This window comes from Mirounga angustirostris, unplaced genomic scaffold, assembly GCF_029215605.1.
Source record: "Mirounga angustirostris isolate CCGP_5_RB_7025 unplaced genomic scaffold, mMirAng1.0.hap1 SCAF_5, whole genome shotgun sequence".
Taxonomy (NCBI): domain Eukaryota; kingdom Metazoa; phylum Chordata; class Mammalia; order Carnivora; family Phocidae; genus Mirounga; species Mirounga angustirostris.
In genome coordinates, this window is record NW_026991713.1 from 58,440,116 (window position 1) to 58,457,374 (window position 17,259).

Sequence of the window (17,259 nt, forward strand, 5' to 3'; positions counted from 1 at the left end):
TGAGAAACCTCCCACACCCTCAAACAAAACAAAACCCAGATAAATAACCTCTGCCTGGTTGGTTCTGATTGATCACCAGCTAGGTTTTCAGTCTTGTGCTTGACTGGTTGTTGTTTTTTTTGTTTTGTTTTGTTTTTGTTTTTCCTTCTCTGTCAGTTTTCCATGTCTCCCAAGAGAGGTAGTGTTTGGGTTAGTCCTGTTGGTGAAGGACAGGACTTGGCTTGGCACATAAGAAACTCATCTTTGAAAGGAGTGAGAGATGGATAGAGGGAATAGATGGGAAGCCAGCTCAGTTAATAGATGATGGTCATAGGACATTAGTTTTATAAAAACGAAATCTGGGCTTAGAGTTAAGGTGTAAACTGATATAGCTAATTTAGATTGTTTTGTTTTCATTCCCCCCCCCCCCCCGCCCCAAACACTGGCATATTTGGGAAAGTGAAACTTGATGCTTTAGGACATCCAGCCAAGTAAGTATTCAAAACAAAACAAAACCCAAGCCCAGGCACTAAGTAGAAAACTGGAATGTGGTTTATGCTCTTTTCCCTCCCTGAGAATGTGAGGGGCATGTGTTACTGCTTCTTGGTTCTTGATTAGTAGTAGCAAATATAGGCATCTTTTATCCCTGTTGACCTTAGTACATCTTCCCTACTTCTCTACTGGAATATTATTGCGCCTTCCCTCTTCATAGCTCGTGTTAAGGTAACTGTCCTAATGGCGCTATCTTAAGGCCTATAAACAATAAAGTTTGCTTTTCCTGTGTTGTAATTTTTGCCAGTTTTCTTCCCTAATGATTGTGGTCTGTGTTATATAGTGTCAGAATATAAAAAGGTTAAAAAGTTAAATATCTCTTAATTGATCATTATCTTGTTACTGAGGCTGGTAGCTAGAAGATTCTTGGGTGGCTGCAATGATTACTTTTTATGAACCTTTCATATAATTATGTATTTTTGCTCACCATTGCTTGGGGATGAACCACTTCAGAGTGAGAGAGATATTGGACTTCCCTTGTTTTTGAGGCTCCTGTCACTGAAATCTGTTGAGATATCAAAGAAGGTGTGACAAAGAGTCAGTTCTAAGCACAGGAGAGCACCAGTGTCTCCTAGCATCCAGATTTCACTGTTGCTAACTGATAGTGGGCTGGTCTCCATTCACTCTTCTGAAAGGCATATTTGATTCTATCTATATTCCCTTCCACCATCTGAAATAAATGAAGACATGTTTGTTCTTCCCCTTCAGCAGTGGGTTTTGGTATAGAGGGATGTGGAGAGAAGGAAGTTCACACTATGGATTTAGAAGTTGGTCACCAGCTTTCTCAGAGGGACTATAATTGTTAGAGTTTAGGTATGTGTATATAAACCTTTTCCAAAGGAAGAACTGTGGGGCCATGCATAGGACATTGCCAACATGGTACTATAAGAAAGTACTGCAGAACCATAAACTATGGTGAGGAGTTTGGTAGAATATTTTTTAAAGGGGTAGTGGTAGAAGATTTAGATCCCAAGTAAGTTGGAGAAGTAGCCTGCTAAGTGGTTTTGGGTTCTTTTCCATCCAACATATACTCAAGTAGCAGTACCTAGGCCAAGTACACCACTTAACTTTCTATTCCCCTTTCTCATGGGACCCCATGAGACCCAAGAGAAATGCAGATAGGATTGTAGGTGGGAAAAACTCCAGTGTAGGTCTTTTTAGACATTTCATTGAGTATTTCATTGAGCAAGAGTTTTGGGGGAATACCCCTACCCCTCATCCTAGTTTGTTGTTTTTCCCAAAAATGCTTCTTCCACTTGAAAAATTATATTCTTTCAACTTATATTAACAAATAAGAAAAGACAAGAATGGGATATATATGTGTGTGTGTGTGTGTAGTAGATAGAGATAGCAGTTGAGAGTGACTCTCAGGATGAATTTCAGGAAGAGCTAAGATCCAAACCCACATAGGTTACAGCATTTCTTGCAGCATTTTGGGGCTCAGCTAAAATTTAACCAGTCCTTTAAATCTTCTAATTTATAATAATTTGAAAATTAGTATTTGGCCTTTTTTTCTGCCTTCTCTCCTCTTAAGATAAAAACTGCTGTTTTTCCACCCGCCCATTGCAACAAACCTTGAGGGAGTGGTAAAGGAGCTGTTTAAAGAGGAAACAATAGGGAAAACTCTCTGACCTCAGTTTATCCCCTCATCTGGTTCTTCATTTGTCCCTGCTGAGGAACAGAACTTGTCTTTTGTCTGTAACACAAATACATCTTCACCTCCCTCCCTTCCCACTCCCCCCCACCACCCGCTCTTCTCACTCCCTTCTATTATAGTTCCAATCAATGATGTCATTATGTGTGCCATTCAACTGCTGTTGAGCCACTTGGCTATAGGAATTTGGAAGAGCAAAGAGGCAGAATGGAATTTTTCTCTGTCCTGCCCAGGGCTCTTGAAAATGTATTCTAATTTTAACTTGAGAAATAGGAGTCAGGTTTTTCTTTGCTCAATTTCTCCTTCTACCCTCCCACTCTGTATTCTAACCCTTAAACACAGTTTTTACTAGCGCTGTATAAGGAAAAAATTGGTAAGAAATGTTAGGAATATAAATTGAACACTTTAAGAGGAAAAGCTTTAAAAATTTGTGGAAGCAAGATGAATATTTCGATGCTTTGTCAGGATTTATGGCTGGTGTTTTGCCCTGTTTACTGTAAGTTGGGTCTTTGAGAAGTTTCTGGTAGAGGGTTATCCTTGCCTAGGGTGCATGGTTGAAAACACTAAAGATCTTGGACCTTTTCATTTTACTTTTTTACATGATTTTCTACATCAAGTTTGAATCCAAAGAACTAGAGGTAAGAAAGTTTGTAGTAAGAAAAAAAAACGCACTCTCTTTTCTATCTCCTCTGCTCGATATCCTACCCCCCACTTATGTCTTTGCATTCCTTCTTCTGACATGTCAGAACTGATGACTTTGATAAAAAACAAGTTTTATGCCTCTCTGTGGTCCCCTTGTAGTCTTTTCCCCAAGAGTAAATACAGCCTGGAAAAGGAGGGGAATGAGTCTGTTTTACTTTTAAACACATTTAGTTGTTTTTGCCAGCCAAGTTCTTGAGATGGGATCATTCTCTGAGTGTCAGTTTAAAAAAAAAAAAAAAAAAAAAAAGTTCCCCCCACTTATGGTCCATAAGGTAAATAATTTTAGAAATTTACTTGTAAATATATTATATCTGATTGTATATCTAGTTGTATGTCTAATTTGGGAGTGACCAGTACCTATGTCTAATTTGGGGGCAACCCAGTAACTGGCCTGGCTTTTCTAAGCATAGCAATATCCAATATCTGTCTGATTACTCTCAGATACTCTCCCTGCGTGTGGTGAAATGTGAGCTCACTTTCTGAATCCAAGTCTATCCATCCTTCAGAATCTGTATGGGAGAAAAAAGTATGGGGTGTTTTTTTGTTTTGGTTTGGGTTTTGGGGGGTTTTTGTTTTTTGTTTTTTGGTATATGTGTATATTGATAGTTTTTGGGCGGGGCAGGTAAGTTTTGGTGTTCAAAGGCTCTTTTCATGGTCTGAGAGCTGTAGCAATATAAGGATGTTTAAAATGTATTTTAATACTTGAGAGGCTAACACTTGGCTAATAGTCTTCTTTGGGCTGACATTGATAGGGAGCAGTAACATTTTATTTTATTTTATTTATTTATTTTTTTAAAAGATTTTATTTATTTATTCATTAGAGACAGAGAGAGAGAGAGGCAGAAGGAGAAGCAGGCTCCCAAGGAGCAGGGAGCCCGATGTGGGACTTGATCCCAGGACCCTGAGATCATGACCTGAGCTGAAGGCAGACGCTTAACCATCTGAGCCACCCAGGCGCCCGAAGTAACATTTTATTTTTGAAAATATATATAGGTTTATGGGGCGCCTGGATGGCTCAGTTGGTTGAGTGTCTGCCTTTGGCTCAGGTCGTGATCCCAGGATGGGACTGAGCCCCGTATCGGGCTCCCTGCTCAGCGAGGAGTCTGCTTCTCCCTCTGACCCTCCTCCCCGCTTGTGTATGCGCGTGTTCTCTCTCTCTCTCTGTCTCAAATAAATAAAATCTTTAAAAAAAAAAAAAGAAAATATATATAGGTTCGATTTAAGTGAAATTTTTTTCAAGTAAAATTTAATAATTACATGACAGTTCGTTTTCTTACATATTCATTATTAATAGCAAAGTTGCTTTTCATGCCTGATAGCCAGAGGAGGTCAGATAAAATCCTATAGTATTTTAGAGATAGGAATGGGGATGAAGCAGGTCATCAGATTGGAGATATTTTATAGGGGGACATTTGGTGGTAATGTTTGCAAACTAGCAAAGACCCTGTTTTGTTTTGTTTTGTTTTTTAAGTAATCTCTACCCCCAACCTGGGGCTCAAACTTATAATCCTGAGATCAAGAGTCATATGTCATATGCTATACTGACTGAGCCAGCCAGGCACTGCGAAAGGCTCTGTTTTTAATAAAATCTGAGGTGTCTTGTTAAGATCTAAAAAATGTTAACTCCTTTCATCCCCTCCCTTTTCTTTGTTACTCTTTTCTCACATTTTTTAAAATAGTATTTTAACCACATTTTACCTTCTCATCCCTAGATCAGATTCTTAGGACAGAAATAGAAATGTATTTTCAGGGTGTTCTACACTTGAAATACATATCAAATACTGAATCTTTAAATCCCTAGCAGTGAAGATGTGTTACTGAGAAAGATACTATGTTTGAAGTGCTTGCTGCCTGGATTTTAAAAAGTACTGGGTGAGGAGTTCGTTGAGGTATAGAGTAGAGGAGGCAGTTACAGAATTTTTACTACCATGTTCATGCTTAGGTATGAGGTAGTTGAGGAAATGCAACTAGAAGTGAAGAGAGCTTTAAGATGAGAGAGGCCTTATGTGATGGACCTCTTTAGTGCTGTTAAGTGAATAAGCAGAACACATAAGCCCTAAGACAAACCCTATCTGTTCTATCTGTTCTCTACTTTGTTGATATTTCCCCTTATACTCCGTATCAGTTCTGCAGGGGGAAAAAAAAACCTTCATGTGCTTCAACCTAGTTGCCTCTGTCTTTCCCCTACATACCTGAAGTTTTCCCTGATCTTGTTTTGGCATGTTTTTCCTGTATTGAACTCCCTTGTAAAGTCTCTCTGTTCCTCTACTTGAATTCTATGAAGGCAAGCAAGACAGGTATGCTCCTTAGAGCCAGCTGTGATTTCTTCATAGCTCTCTTTTCCTCTTCACGTCCCTGTGGCTGAGGTACCCTGGAAGCATAAACTTTTTTTGGAAGGCCCCTAGTCCTTTTGGAGGAAAACTGGAGTGGACTAGCAACTTTGCTTGGACTTGGTGAGATTTATTTATTTATTTACCTATTGGTCTGTGCTTTCTCAAAGCCAGTTGCAATTGTTCCCTACTATAGTTGCACATAAGGGTCACCTGGGGACCCTTTTTAAAATACATCTCCTTAAGCTCTTCCTTTTGGGAATCAGATTTATTAGTTTGGGGTGAAACTAGAACTCTGCCTTTTAAAATATTACAGGTGGGGTGCCTGGCTGGCTCAGTCAGTAGACCATGAGATTTGGGTCTTGAGTTCGAGCCCCACATTGGGCATAGAGCTTATATTAAAAGATAGAGATAGAGATATATAGATAGATAGATATAGTTCACAGGTGAAAAGAATCTGCTTTCCTAGTGCTCATTCTAATTTCTGAATGCTCAGGTAACTGTTACCCTTCATTATCTATATATTTGGTTGAGATAGCATTTACCTCCCCTCAATGTTTTTAGCTTCCCTCTACTGACTTCTTGACATTTCTGCCAGCTCTGCATCGCTTATCCTTAAAAGCAGCAGCTTCCTGGCTTTTAAGGGAGGGAGGTGGGGACTTTTAATAGAAACTTGGTTTCCGGGGGTCTCAAGTGTGAAGCCTTCATTTCCTCCACCTGCCTTGCTTTGTCCTACAATCAGCTAGAGCAAGACCGAGACGACCTCCTCTGGGGTTGGAGAGGAGTGGGGGTGGGGGAAGGAGCTTGTTTTGGAGAAAGAGAAAAAGTGATGGGAGCTAGTGACTCAGAAGAGTTTTCGGTTCTGAGCTGATTGTGTTTTGGGGCTTCAAATCCTGTAAAGATAGGAGGAGATACCTACGGTTCCTGGTGGTCTCTAAATCTCATGTAGCTTTAAAGTTCCTGGCACCCCCCTGGCCCTAGAAAGTTGATTCTGATCTCACAGTTAAAATTTTTGAGAATAGGTAAGATGGTTGTATTGGGAGGTGTATGTTTTGTTATGTGTGTGGGAGTGTTGGAGTGTGTCTCTTGACTGACTGTGTGCTAAAATGGCATACCTTTTGCTAGTCCAGTCCTTCACTTTTGCCTTGCTAAGTTAGGCTCTGTGCATTAGTTTTTAGGACCACCTCATGTTCTGTGGTCTGGCTGGCATAAAGGCTCAGGAATAAACATGTTCAGATGAATTTCAGAAACTGGGGCAGGGAGGTGACATCTGTGTGTTTAAGCATTGCGGTGTTTCTGAGAGAAAAACCATCAGTTGCTGTCATTCACCCTGAGAGTATGAAATTGGAAGCCCACTTGCCCTGGAGTGTTTCATAACCTTTACCTCAGGGAAGTCAAGGCCATGTCATTATTAATCTACCATCGCCTGAAAGCCCCCAGCCTCTGCTTTTCATCCTGCCATCAGTCATGTAGCAGTGAGAGTCAGATAAGTGACATAAAGTGCCATTCTTTTCTTTTTGCCTCATTCTTACCTAACATTCCCTTAGAAAATCAGACTGGCCTGAGTAGTATTAATATCTTCATACGGTTATTCATTTGTAAAAGGGGACAGTTAGGGGCACTTGGGTGGCTCAGTCATTAGGCATCTGCCTTCAGCTAAGGTCATGATCCCAAGGGTCCTGGGATCGAGCCCTGTATAGGGCACCCTGCTCAGCGGGAAGCCTGCTTCTCCCTCTCCCACTTCCCGCTTGTGTTCCCCCCCCAATAAATAAATAAAATCTTAAAAAAATAAAAATAAAAGGGGACAGTTACTTGTTATTTTTGCAAAACATGACCATCTTAGTTCACTATCAGTCTCTCTCCCATCATTCCAGGGAAAAGACTTCTGAGAAAGTAACTGTTAAAGTGGGGTAAATAAAGTGGCAGAGTTTAGGTCCTAATGGAAATATGTAGCAGACTCTTACATTGAAGAGTGTCGAATGTGCAGAATAGCTGTCATTAAGACAGCCATACGAGGGGGCGCCTGGGTGGCTCAGTTGGTTAAGCATAGACTCTTGATCTCAGCCCAGGTCCAAGTACAGGGGCGACTGGGTGGGTCAGTCGGTTTAAGCGTCTGCCTTCAGCTCAGGTCATGATCCTGGGAGTCCTGGGATAGAGTCCTGCATTGGGCAGGGAGAGGGAGGGGAGAGGGAGATAGAATCTCAAGCAGACACCACTGTGAGCATGAGCCAACGTGGGGCTGTATCTCACGACCCTGAGATTGTAACCTGAGCCGAAACCAAGAGTCAGATGCTTAACCGACTGTGCCATCTAGGCGCTGCTAAGATTTTGTTTTATTTTATTATTTTTTAAGATTTTAATTTATTTATTGGGGGGGGAGGGTCAGGGAAGAGGGGAAGAGAGAATCTTAAGCCAGAGCCTAAGGTGGGGCTGGATCCTGAGCCAAAATTAAGAGTCAGACAATTAACTGACCAAGCCACCCAGGTACCCCTAAGATTTTATTTTTTTAAGTACTCTGTACAACCCTTGCGGGTCGCAAACTAACAACCCCGATATCAATCAAGAGTTGTACATTCTACTGACTGAGCCAGCCAGGCACCCCTCTCCTAGTTTCTTTTTATGATCCAGAGTGGCACTGGTAATAAAATTGAAGAAGATGTATGCCTTCAGTACATAGCCCATGGAGTGCTAATTAAATCAAAGTGGGCTCCTTTTGGCAGAGCAAATAACCCTGGCACACTGAGCTTGGAGTGGTGTTCTTTCTTGTATTCAGGATAGGACTAGTAAGTTTTGAAAAATGTTCTCTTGAATTTGTATCTTGAAGAAGCAGGTTGGGTTTGGAAGATAACAGAGCTGCAGTCTGCTCCATCTTGGGTAGAGATCTTATCCTTGGATTTGCCATAGAATGAAACAGTCACTTTAGAAAGTATCTGTGATGTTCAGGCTGCCAGTTGTTGCAGCTGATCTTCCATTTGGGATTTAATTCCTGGCTACAGTGTATATGCCATGGAAACTATTGACAAGAGTCCTTAATTTAAAATTTCTAGTAATAGGGACGCCTGGGTGGCTCAGTCGGTTAAGCGTCTGCCTTCGGCTCAGGTCATGATCCCGGGGGCTGGGATCGAGTCCCTCATTGGGCTCCCTGCTCGACGGGGAGTCTGCTTCTCCCTCTGCTGTTCCCTCTGCTTGTGCTCTCTGTCTCTCTCTGTCTCTCTGACAAATAAATAAAATCTTTAAAAAAATAAAATAAAATTTCTAGTAATAACTTGGGTGCTTCCTTCCCTTCTCCTTTTCCTTCTTGGGGTACTGAAGTATTAATCCCATTTATTTAGAGAGGAATAAGTTCTTAAGGGACCAGCAGCAACCCTGTAACTAATTGTACTTTATCTTTTAAGTTTCTGCCTTGGGATCTTGGTGTTGGATCCTTGTCTTTGGATCTCACCTCAATACTTCTCTCTCACCTTAATACTTCTGGCTAATAGCATATATTTTCAAAACCACTTGCCAGAGACAGACTACACATTTGGCTCCAGATTTTTTTTTTTTTTTTAAGATTTTATTTATTTATTTGACAGAGAGGGAACACAAGCAAGGGGAGTGGGAGAGGGAGAAGCAGACTCCCTGCTGAGCAGGGAGCCCGATGCGGGGCTCGATCCCAGGACCCTGGGACCATGTCTTGAGCCGAAGGCAGACGCTTAACCGACTGAGCCACCCAGGCACCCCGTGGCTCCAAATTTTATGGCTGTCGGTAGAAAGAGGAAAACAAGTGTTTATAGTGATTCACAGGGTTGAGAAGATAAAAACTTAAAAGTTGCTCAGCAAAAGCGTAATTACTCTACATCTGGGGACCAGAAAGAAGATTTCCCCGTGGGTCCTCATAATGCAATAATGTAATGAACAATGGCATGCATCTCTGTTGTAAATCAGTCTTAAGTTCATAAGTCCCATGAGGTTAAGGATCTTTGTTTTATTCCTCTCTGTTCCCAATGCCAGAATAGTGCCTAACCTAAGGTAGACACACAGTGGTTATTTGAATAACTAGTGGATGAATGGATTAATTTTGAATGGATTATTGGTGTTACTTAAAATGTTGATGGAAACTGATGTCTTTAATTCACTGAAAGCAATTCCTTTGGGGCCTTTAGAATACCTAAGATTGGATCTGCAGAGTTAGAGTTTGGATCCTTGCTCTGTTCCCTTGGATATTACCTAGATTTTTTTTTTTATCATTAATTATTAGGTTTGATGAAATCAGTAAAGCCTGGCAGGGTAGATTTTTTTAGGGTTTCAGAAAGAGAAGATGGTTAATAGACTGTGGTTGGCTGGTTACTTATTCTGCCACACTTTAACCCTAACTCATCAGTCCAAATACTTATTTGCCTTGCAGCTAATGGGAATTTTCTTGTTGTCTTGGTAATGGGTCTGATTCTTACCTACTTTTTTTTTTAAGTTTTTATTTATTTATTCATTTAAGTAATCGCTGCACACAATGTGGTGCTCAAATTTCACAACCCCGAGATCAAGAGTGACATGCTCTTCTGACTGAGCCAGCCAGGCACCCCAAGATTCTTACCTACTTTTGATGACTTTGCTTTTTTTTTTCTTAGTTTCAGAGGTAGAAGTTAGTGATTCATCAGTTGCATATACACCCAGTGCTCATTACCTCAAATGCCCTCTTTAATGCCCATCACCCAGTTATCCCTTTCTTTCCCCTACCCACCTTCCCTCCAGCAGCCCTCAGTTTGTTTGCTAGAATTCAGCATCTCTTCTGGTTTGCCTCCCTCTCAATTTTCATCCTATTTTATTTTTCCTTCCCTTCCCCTATGTTCATCTGTTTTGTTTCTTAAATTCCACATGAGTGAAATCATATGATATTTGTCTTTCTCTGACTTACTTCACTTAGCATCATATCCTCTAGTTCCATTCACGTTGTTGCAGATGGCAAGATTTCATTCTTTTTGATGGTTGAGTAATTTTCCTTTGTATATATGCACATCTTCTTTATCCGTTCCTTTTTTTAAAATTTTATTTTATTATGTCACCATACATTACATCGTTAGTTTTTGATACAGTGTTCCATGATTCATTGTTTGCGTGTAACACCCAGTCCTCCATTCAATTCGTGCTCTCCTTAATACCCGTCACCGGGCTAACCCATCCCCCCACCGCCCCCCCCCCCCTTTTTAAAGATTTTATTTATTTGAGGGACGCCTGGGTGGCTCAGTCGGTCAGGCATCTGCCTTCGGCTCAGGTTGTGGTCTCGGGGTCCTGGGATGGAGTCCTGCATCGGCCTTCTTGCTCGGCGGGGAACCTGCTTCTCCCTCTGCCTGCCCCTCCCCCTGCTTGTGCTCTCTCTCTCTCTCTCTCTCTCTGACAGATAAATAAATAAAATCTTAAAAAAAAAAAGAGGATTTTATTTATTTGAGAGACAGACAGAGCACAAGCAGGGGGAGAGACAGAGGGAGAGGGAAAGGGACACTCAGACTCGAGCCCCATGCAGGGCTTGATCCTAGGGCCCTGAGATCATGACCTGAGCCAAAGTCAGACACTTAACTGACTGAGCCACCCAGGTGTCCCTTGATGACTTTGCTTCTAATGTAGAAGATGAATGAATGACATTGTTAGCTTCAAAATTTTGTTGTTTTCACACTTTGTTTCAAAGACCAGGAGGAAGGTTGCAGTAGAAATAATAGCTACCATTTATTGAGTACCTTTATGAATCCCTATATTCTGAGCAGTGCTTTCACACATGTAATTTGTATCTTGGGGCAGCCTTGAATGTCTCAATCTTTTCCTCCAGCAGGCATTGTTTGCTTTATGTTGCCTGAGGATTTTCCAAATATGAAAGGGAAACAAGAAGAAAAGTGAATTTGAAAAGCTGAAGATGTTGTCCGAAGAGCTCAGTTTAGAATTATCTTATTCCATGATGGAAAATACAGTGATAGTGACTCATGGGGGTGTTTGGCTTTATTACGTTCTGCTTTCCATCCTGTGCTTTGTATATGGGCTCTCTCCTCTTTTGCACAACTCTCTTTCTCATTTTTATCCATGAGCTTTTAAAAAGAAAAACAAGGCAGCTATTGGGAGATAGGAGGATTATGTATGCTGAAGTTATTGATGTCAGTTAGTTGGCTTGCTATTTAAATTTTGAGTGAGAAGATGGGCAAGTAAAGTAAATGGATCAATCTGAACATCCAAGGCCTGTGTTTAGTCAGAGGACAGGTTCCTCCTCTGGTTTTGAATGCAGGTTGAATGTTTTGAGGAGTTTCCACTTGATAGGAAATAAGGGCACTTCAGATTCCAGCACTGTTCTTCCCACACAGGAGCATACATGGGAAGAAAAAAGATTTGTTAGTGGTTAAGGGGTTGGAGGGAAGTGGAGGAGGAATGAAGAAGGGAAAGGTTTGCAAATGCATATGACACTGAGCTAGAGGGGTCAGTGCTGCCTGCAGATGCACAACCCCATTTGTGCACTTGAGCATGGCCTGAGGGAGCATTGGCCTGATGAATGGAGAGAGAGATGCGTTTTGATCGAGGTAATTTCCCTCAGATGGGTCTCACCATCCCATGAATCAAAACCTGTCAGCAAGGAGCTAAAGATGGAGTGAAGTTTATTGTACGTTTGTTTCCATGCGACACCGTCACGCTAGAAGGGTCAAGTGAGAGAGATCATTAGAACTGTGTTGATTTACTGGGCCTGTTGTGCACTTTCCCTGCTGCAGGGCAAGGGGGAAAGAGGCTTTAGGAGGGAAGCTGAGGGGCTCTGGATAGGGAGGGAAGGGCAGGCATGCACAAAATAAAACCCTCACTGGTCTCTGCGGGTGAGGGGTGGGCAGGCTGTTTGTACGGGGGTGGGAGGATCTCTATTGTATTTTTTTTCCCTAGAGACCCTGGTAGATTTGCAGCAGATGCTCTGCCTGGATGTCCAGGAGAGACACCAAAGGTCTGATTAAAAAGGGAAGCTCATGGAGAACTCTCTGATCTTAGCCTTAGTGGCTAGAGAAGTGTACCCCTCTTCTTTCCTCCCTCTCTCTTTCCTTACCTTTGAGCTCAAAAGGAAGCACAGAAAATTTAATTTGGAAGTCAAAATCCCTGTTTCAGGTTGTAGCAAAATAGAGAACCAGAGAAAAGGCTGTCCCACACATTCTAAATAGACATAGGCTTTGTGATGAGATTTGTGAAGGGAGTGGCCCCAGGGTTTGTGCTGAAAAAACATCTGGATTTTGAAAGTACCATCTCCCTCTCTGTGATTTGAGCTTGCTGAAATAACCCTACCTCTGAACTGAATGAAAATAAGTATGTAGTTGGGGCGCCTGGGTGGCTCAGTCGTTCAGCGTCTGCCTTTGGCTCAGGTCATGATCCCAGGGTCCTGGGATCGAGCCCCACATCAGGCTCCCTGCTCCATGGGAAGCCTGCTTCTCCCTCTCCTACTCCCCCCTGCTTGTGTTCCTGCTCTCGCTATCTCTCTCTGTCAAATTAATTAATTAAAAAAAAGAAAAGTATGTAGTAGTAGTTCAGCAATATATGGTCTAGTCCTGCCTTTCCTCAAGAAGGATATGGGATGCTCCTTTTATTACCCCTAACACTCTGCTTGGCCTGGAGACTTCGTGAAATGGAGATATTTCATCTAGAATATTCTATAGAGATTCTCATTTTGAGTGCCCCATTTTTATCTCTTACTTTATCTTAATGGTGGTAGACAAATTAAAGAAAACATTTCCTAGTAACTTTGGTAAGGAAAAATATACGAGGGCTGTGTTCATTGGAAATCTTCCTAATTCTTTTATTACAGTTCAACAGATGGAGTAGCCAGTTAGGCAAAATTAGAAACAAATTCAGTTGAGAAAATCTTTAGTGCAAGATTACAAACTGGAGTCCTTTCCCTAGATCCCAGACAGTTATAAAGTGGAGGCATATGTTATGGTAGAAAGGGGATGGGATCCTAGCATTGACCCAGGTTATTTGAGTGATATGGAAGTTGTTGAACTAGTTTACAGCTACCTTTAGCTAAGGATCCTAGTGATCCTTTTTCCTTTGGGAATTAAGCACTTCTTCCATTCTGCTACTGTTCTTCCAAAGAAAGGGTTATGTGAGATACCTGAGGAGATGGTAAAGCTAGGAAAGTGGATTCTTGAGTAAAATGTCCTGGATTCCATTCCTGGCTCTCTGCCACTTACTACTTGTGAGACTTTGGGCAGGTTACTTAGTTTCTGAAAGTCTCTGTTTTCCTATCTATGAAATGGGTTTAGTCATAGGACCTACTCTGTATGTCATAGTGCCTACTATGTTTGAGATGATTATAAGAAATAAATGAGGAGTGTGGCTGGCTCAGTCGGAAAAGCATGCGACTCTTGGTCTTGGGGCCATGAGTTCAAGCCCCACGTTGGGTGTAGAGATTAATAAAATAAATAAATAAATGAATAAACTTAAAAGTAAATGAGATATTGCATGTAAAGAACTTTGTACAGTACCTGGCACAAAGTAAGTACCCAGATGTTAGTGACTGTAATATTATTCATCATTATTTTAATTTCTTTTTTTTTTAATCTTTTTTTAAGATTTTATTTATTTACTTGTCAGAGAGAAAGTGCGCACAAGCAGGGGGAGTGGCAGGCAGAGGGAGAAGCAGGCTCCCCGCTGAGCAGGGAGCCCGATGTGGGACTGGATCCCAGGACCCTGGGACCATGACCCAAGCCGAAAGCAGACACTTAACTGACTGAGCCGCCCAGGCATCCCTAATTTCTGATTATTATAAACAAGAATACTTTTTTGGGGGGCACCTGGATTGCGCAGTCAGTTAAGTGTCCAACTCTTGATTTTTTTTTTTTTTTTTAGATTTTCTTTATTTATTTGAGAGAGTGAGCGAGAGAGAGAAGGAGCAGGGGTAGGAGCAGAGGTAGAGGGAGAAGCAGACTCCCCACTGAGCAAGGAGCCTGACTCGGGCGGGATCCTGGGACTCCCAGATCACGACCTGAGCTGAAGGCAGACACTTAACCAACTGAGCCACCCAACCCCCCTCCCCACTCTTGGTTTTGACTCAGGTCATGATCTCAAGGTCCTGGGATCCAGCCCTGCATTGGGCTCCATACTCAGCGGGAAGTCTGCTTCAGAATTCTCTCCCTTCCCTCTGTCCCCCCCCGCACCCCCGCACCCCCCCCCCCCCCCGCGATCATTTCAAACTATTCAGAGCCTTCTGTGACACTGCTGGGCATTCATAATGCTTGGCTTTCTTTTGTACATTCTTCACAAATACCACTCTGGCCTCTTTCCCTTCCATCCCTTGGCAAGTAAATGGAACTTGTTAGCAGTGTTCAACAAGTAGTTTGGGTGCCTTCTACCAACCATTTGTCCTCGGGTGTTACTCACCGAAGCCTCAGTGTTCCATATCTCTGAACTACAAGAATTTCCGCAGAAATTTGTTGTATGGGTATTTCTTATGTTTTCTTGACTCCATGTGTCTTATGAATATTGAAGTACTACTTAAAATTAAGTTTTTAGTCATTCTTTTTTTTTTTTAAAGATTTATTTATTTGACAGACACAGCAAGAGAGGGAACACAAGCAGGGGGAGTGGGAGAGGGAGATGCAGGCTTCCCGCGGAGCAGGGAGCCCGATGCGGGGCTCGATCCCAGGACCCCGAGATCATGACCTGAGTTGAAGGCAGATGCCTAACAACTGAGCCACCCAGGCACCCAATTCTTTTTTTTATATATATATATTTATTTGAGAGAGACAGAAAGAGCACAAGTGGGAAGGAGGGGTAGAAGCAGACTCCCCACTGAGCAGGGAGCCTGACGTGGGGCTCAATCCCAGGACCCTGGGATCATGATCTGAGCCAAGGGCAGACGCTTAACCAATTGAGCCACCCAGGCGCCCCAGTTTTTAGTCATTCTTAGGGACAACATACTGTATGCTTCTTTATTCAGTTTCCTGTCTATTTTTTGTTTGTGTGATCCTTAGTTTCTGGCACAAGGTTGGCTGGCATATTGTGACCATTAAGTTATAATTTCAGGGGCACCTGGATGGCTCAGTCATTAAGCGTCTGCCTTCGGCTCGGGTCATGGTCCCAGGGTTCTGGGATTGAGCCCCACATCGGGCTCCCTGCTCAGCAGGAAACCTGCTTCTCCGTCTCCCACTCCCCCTGCTTGTGTTCCCTCTCTCGTTGTGTCTCTCTCTGTCAAATAAATAAAATCTTAAAAAAAAAATAATTTCATTCTCTTTTATCTCATGAGTGGAGGCTAGCTTGTTTCAATTCTTTTCTTTGTCCCTGAATAGTCTGAAGATGATGAGAAACTGAAAAAGAGGAAGGAGCGATTTGGGATTGTTACAAGTTCAGCTGGAACAGGAACCACAGAGGATACAGAGGTAAAATATACCTAGAGTGCTTCCTTTCTTGAAAGGAAGTGAGGGTGAAGAAATGTTATTTCCCTGGCCTACTTCTTCAGTGCCCAAATAATAAGATCTTTTTGTTCTTTGCTTAACATCTGTTTTCTGGATAAAGTAGCCACGCTGAATTCCATCAGTATACTTAATTCGGTGTTAGAGCCATTTAGCTTAGAAAGGAGCACAAGATTTGGAATCACAAAGGCTTGGATTTGAAAAATGACTGCCATTTAGTATTACTTACAAGTTAGGCAGTTCTCTGAGACTCAGTTTCATCATCTGGAAAGTAGAGATAATAAATACCTACCTCGAAGTGGTATTTTAAACTTGAAATTATTTTATGTAAAAAGGGATGATACTATGTAAAATGTTTGACACAAAGCCTGTCATATATTTAGTAAGTAGCAGTGTCTCTGATTATTTGCTAGCCATATTTGATCATTTAATGAAGGCTTATCCAACTCAGACACAAGTATATTTGTGCCTAACTCCCCTCTGGAATACCTCAGTGGACTGAAATGAGACTTCTTGTTCTTACCACTTTATTTATAACTAGTTTCTTAAATGAAAGAGTGGCTTTTTTGTTTGTTTTTTAAAGACTTGTGTTTAGGGGCGCCTGGGTGGCTCATTTGGTTAAGTGTCTGCCTTCGGCTCAGGTCATGATCCTGGGGTCCTGGGATCGAGCCCCGCGTCGGGCTCCCTGCTCTGTGGGACGCCCGCTTCTCCCTCTCCCTCTGCCTGCCACTCTGCCTACTTGTGCTCTCTCTCTGTCAAATAAATGGGTGAAATCTTGAAAAAAAAGCAAAAAAAAGACTTGTGTTTGTCCATATCCCAGCTTCCTCTGGAGTAACTTACATTAACGGAGACCCTGAGCATTGGCAAGACTACTCAGAGTTTTAACAGACAATATTGATTTGGTGATTTAAGAGTATATGTATAATGGGGGCACTGGCTCATTTGGTAGAGCACGTGACTCTTGATCCTGGGGTTGAGAGTTCCAGCCCCATGTTGGGCATAGAGATTACTTAAAAAAAGAGAGAGAGTATCTATAATGGAGACCCAAAGTGTCACCTGTGGTGTACATAAAGAGTTGAAATAGTGAATATGTTTAGAATTCTAAAAATTTCTTGGGTCGTTGAAGCATTTGCAATGTTCTTTCTTCCTTTAATCCAAATTTACTTCTTTCCATCTACTTCTGGAGATGGATTTTGTTTGTTTTAAAGTAGGCTCCATGCCCAGTGTGGGGCTTGAACTCACGACCCTGATTTCAAGAGTTGCATGCATGCTCTACCAACTGAGCCAGCCAGGCAGCCCTGGAGAGGACCTTTGAAAATCTGTTACCTCACACACTCAAAATCTTATAAAGTCTTTTTATGAATAAATATCAGAGTGAGTCTTGTAAATAAACCCTGAAAATTTTACAGTTTGATCAGTTTACATCTCCAGTAAGGAAGAAACTTGAAAGACTTTGTATTCTTTGTGCTACTAATTCAGAATAAAGCATTACCTGTTGTAAGTATCAGCTTACTTACTGACTTGCCAGGATGAGCTAGAAGTAAACTTAAAGGCTTGTTTTAATTCTAGTAAAATTATTCCCTCTTTGCCAAGGAAACTGTTGAACCAGCCAGGTTTTTACTAAGGTAGTACATTTGGCTTCTCC

General features: G+C 41.8%; 1 protein-coding gene across 1 annotated transcript in view; it reads left to right on the forward strand.

The window, feature by feature from the left end:
* SARNP (SAP domain containing ribonucleoprotein) overlaps nt 1-17,259 on the forward strand; it is a 53,715-nt gene that overhangs the window by 26,794 nt on the left and 9,662 nt on the right. The window contains exon 10 of the mRNA XM_045873247.3: nt 15,492-15,581. Within this exon, the coding sequence (XP_045729203.1) occupies nt 15,492-15,581 (90 nt within the window). The remainder of the gene's footprint in view (nt 1-15,491; nt 15,582-17,259) is intronic.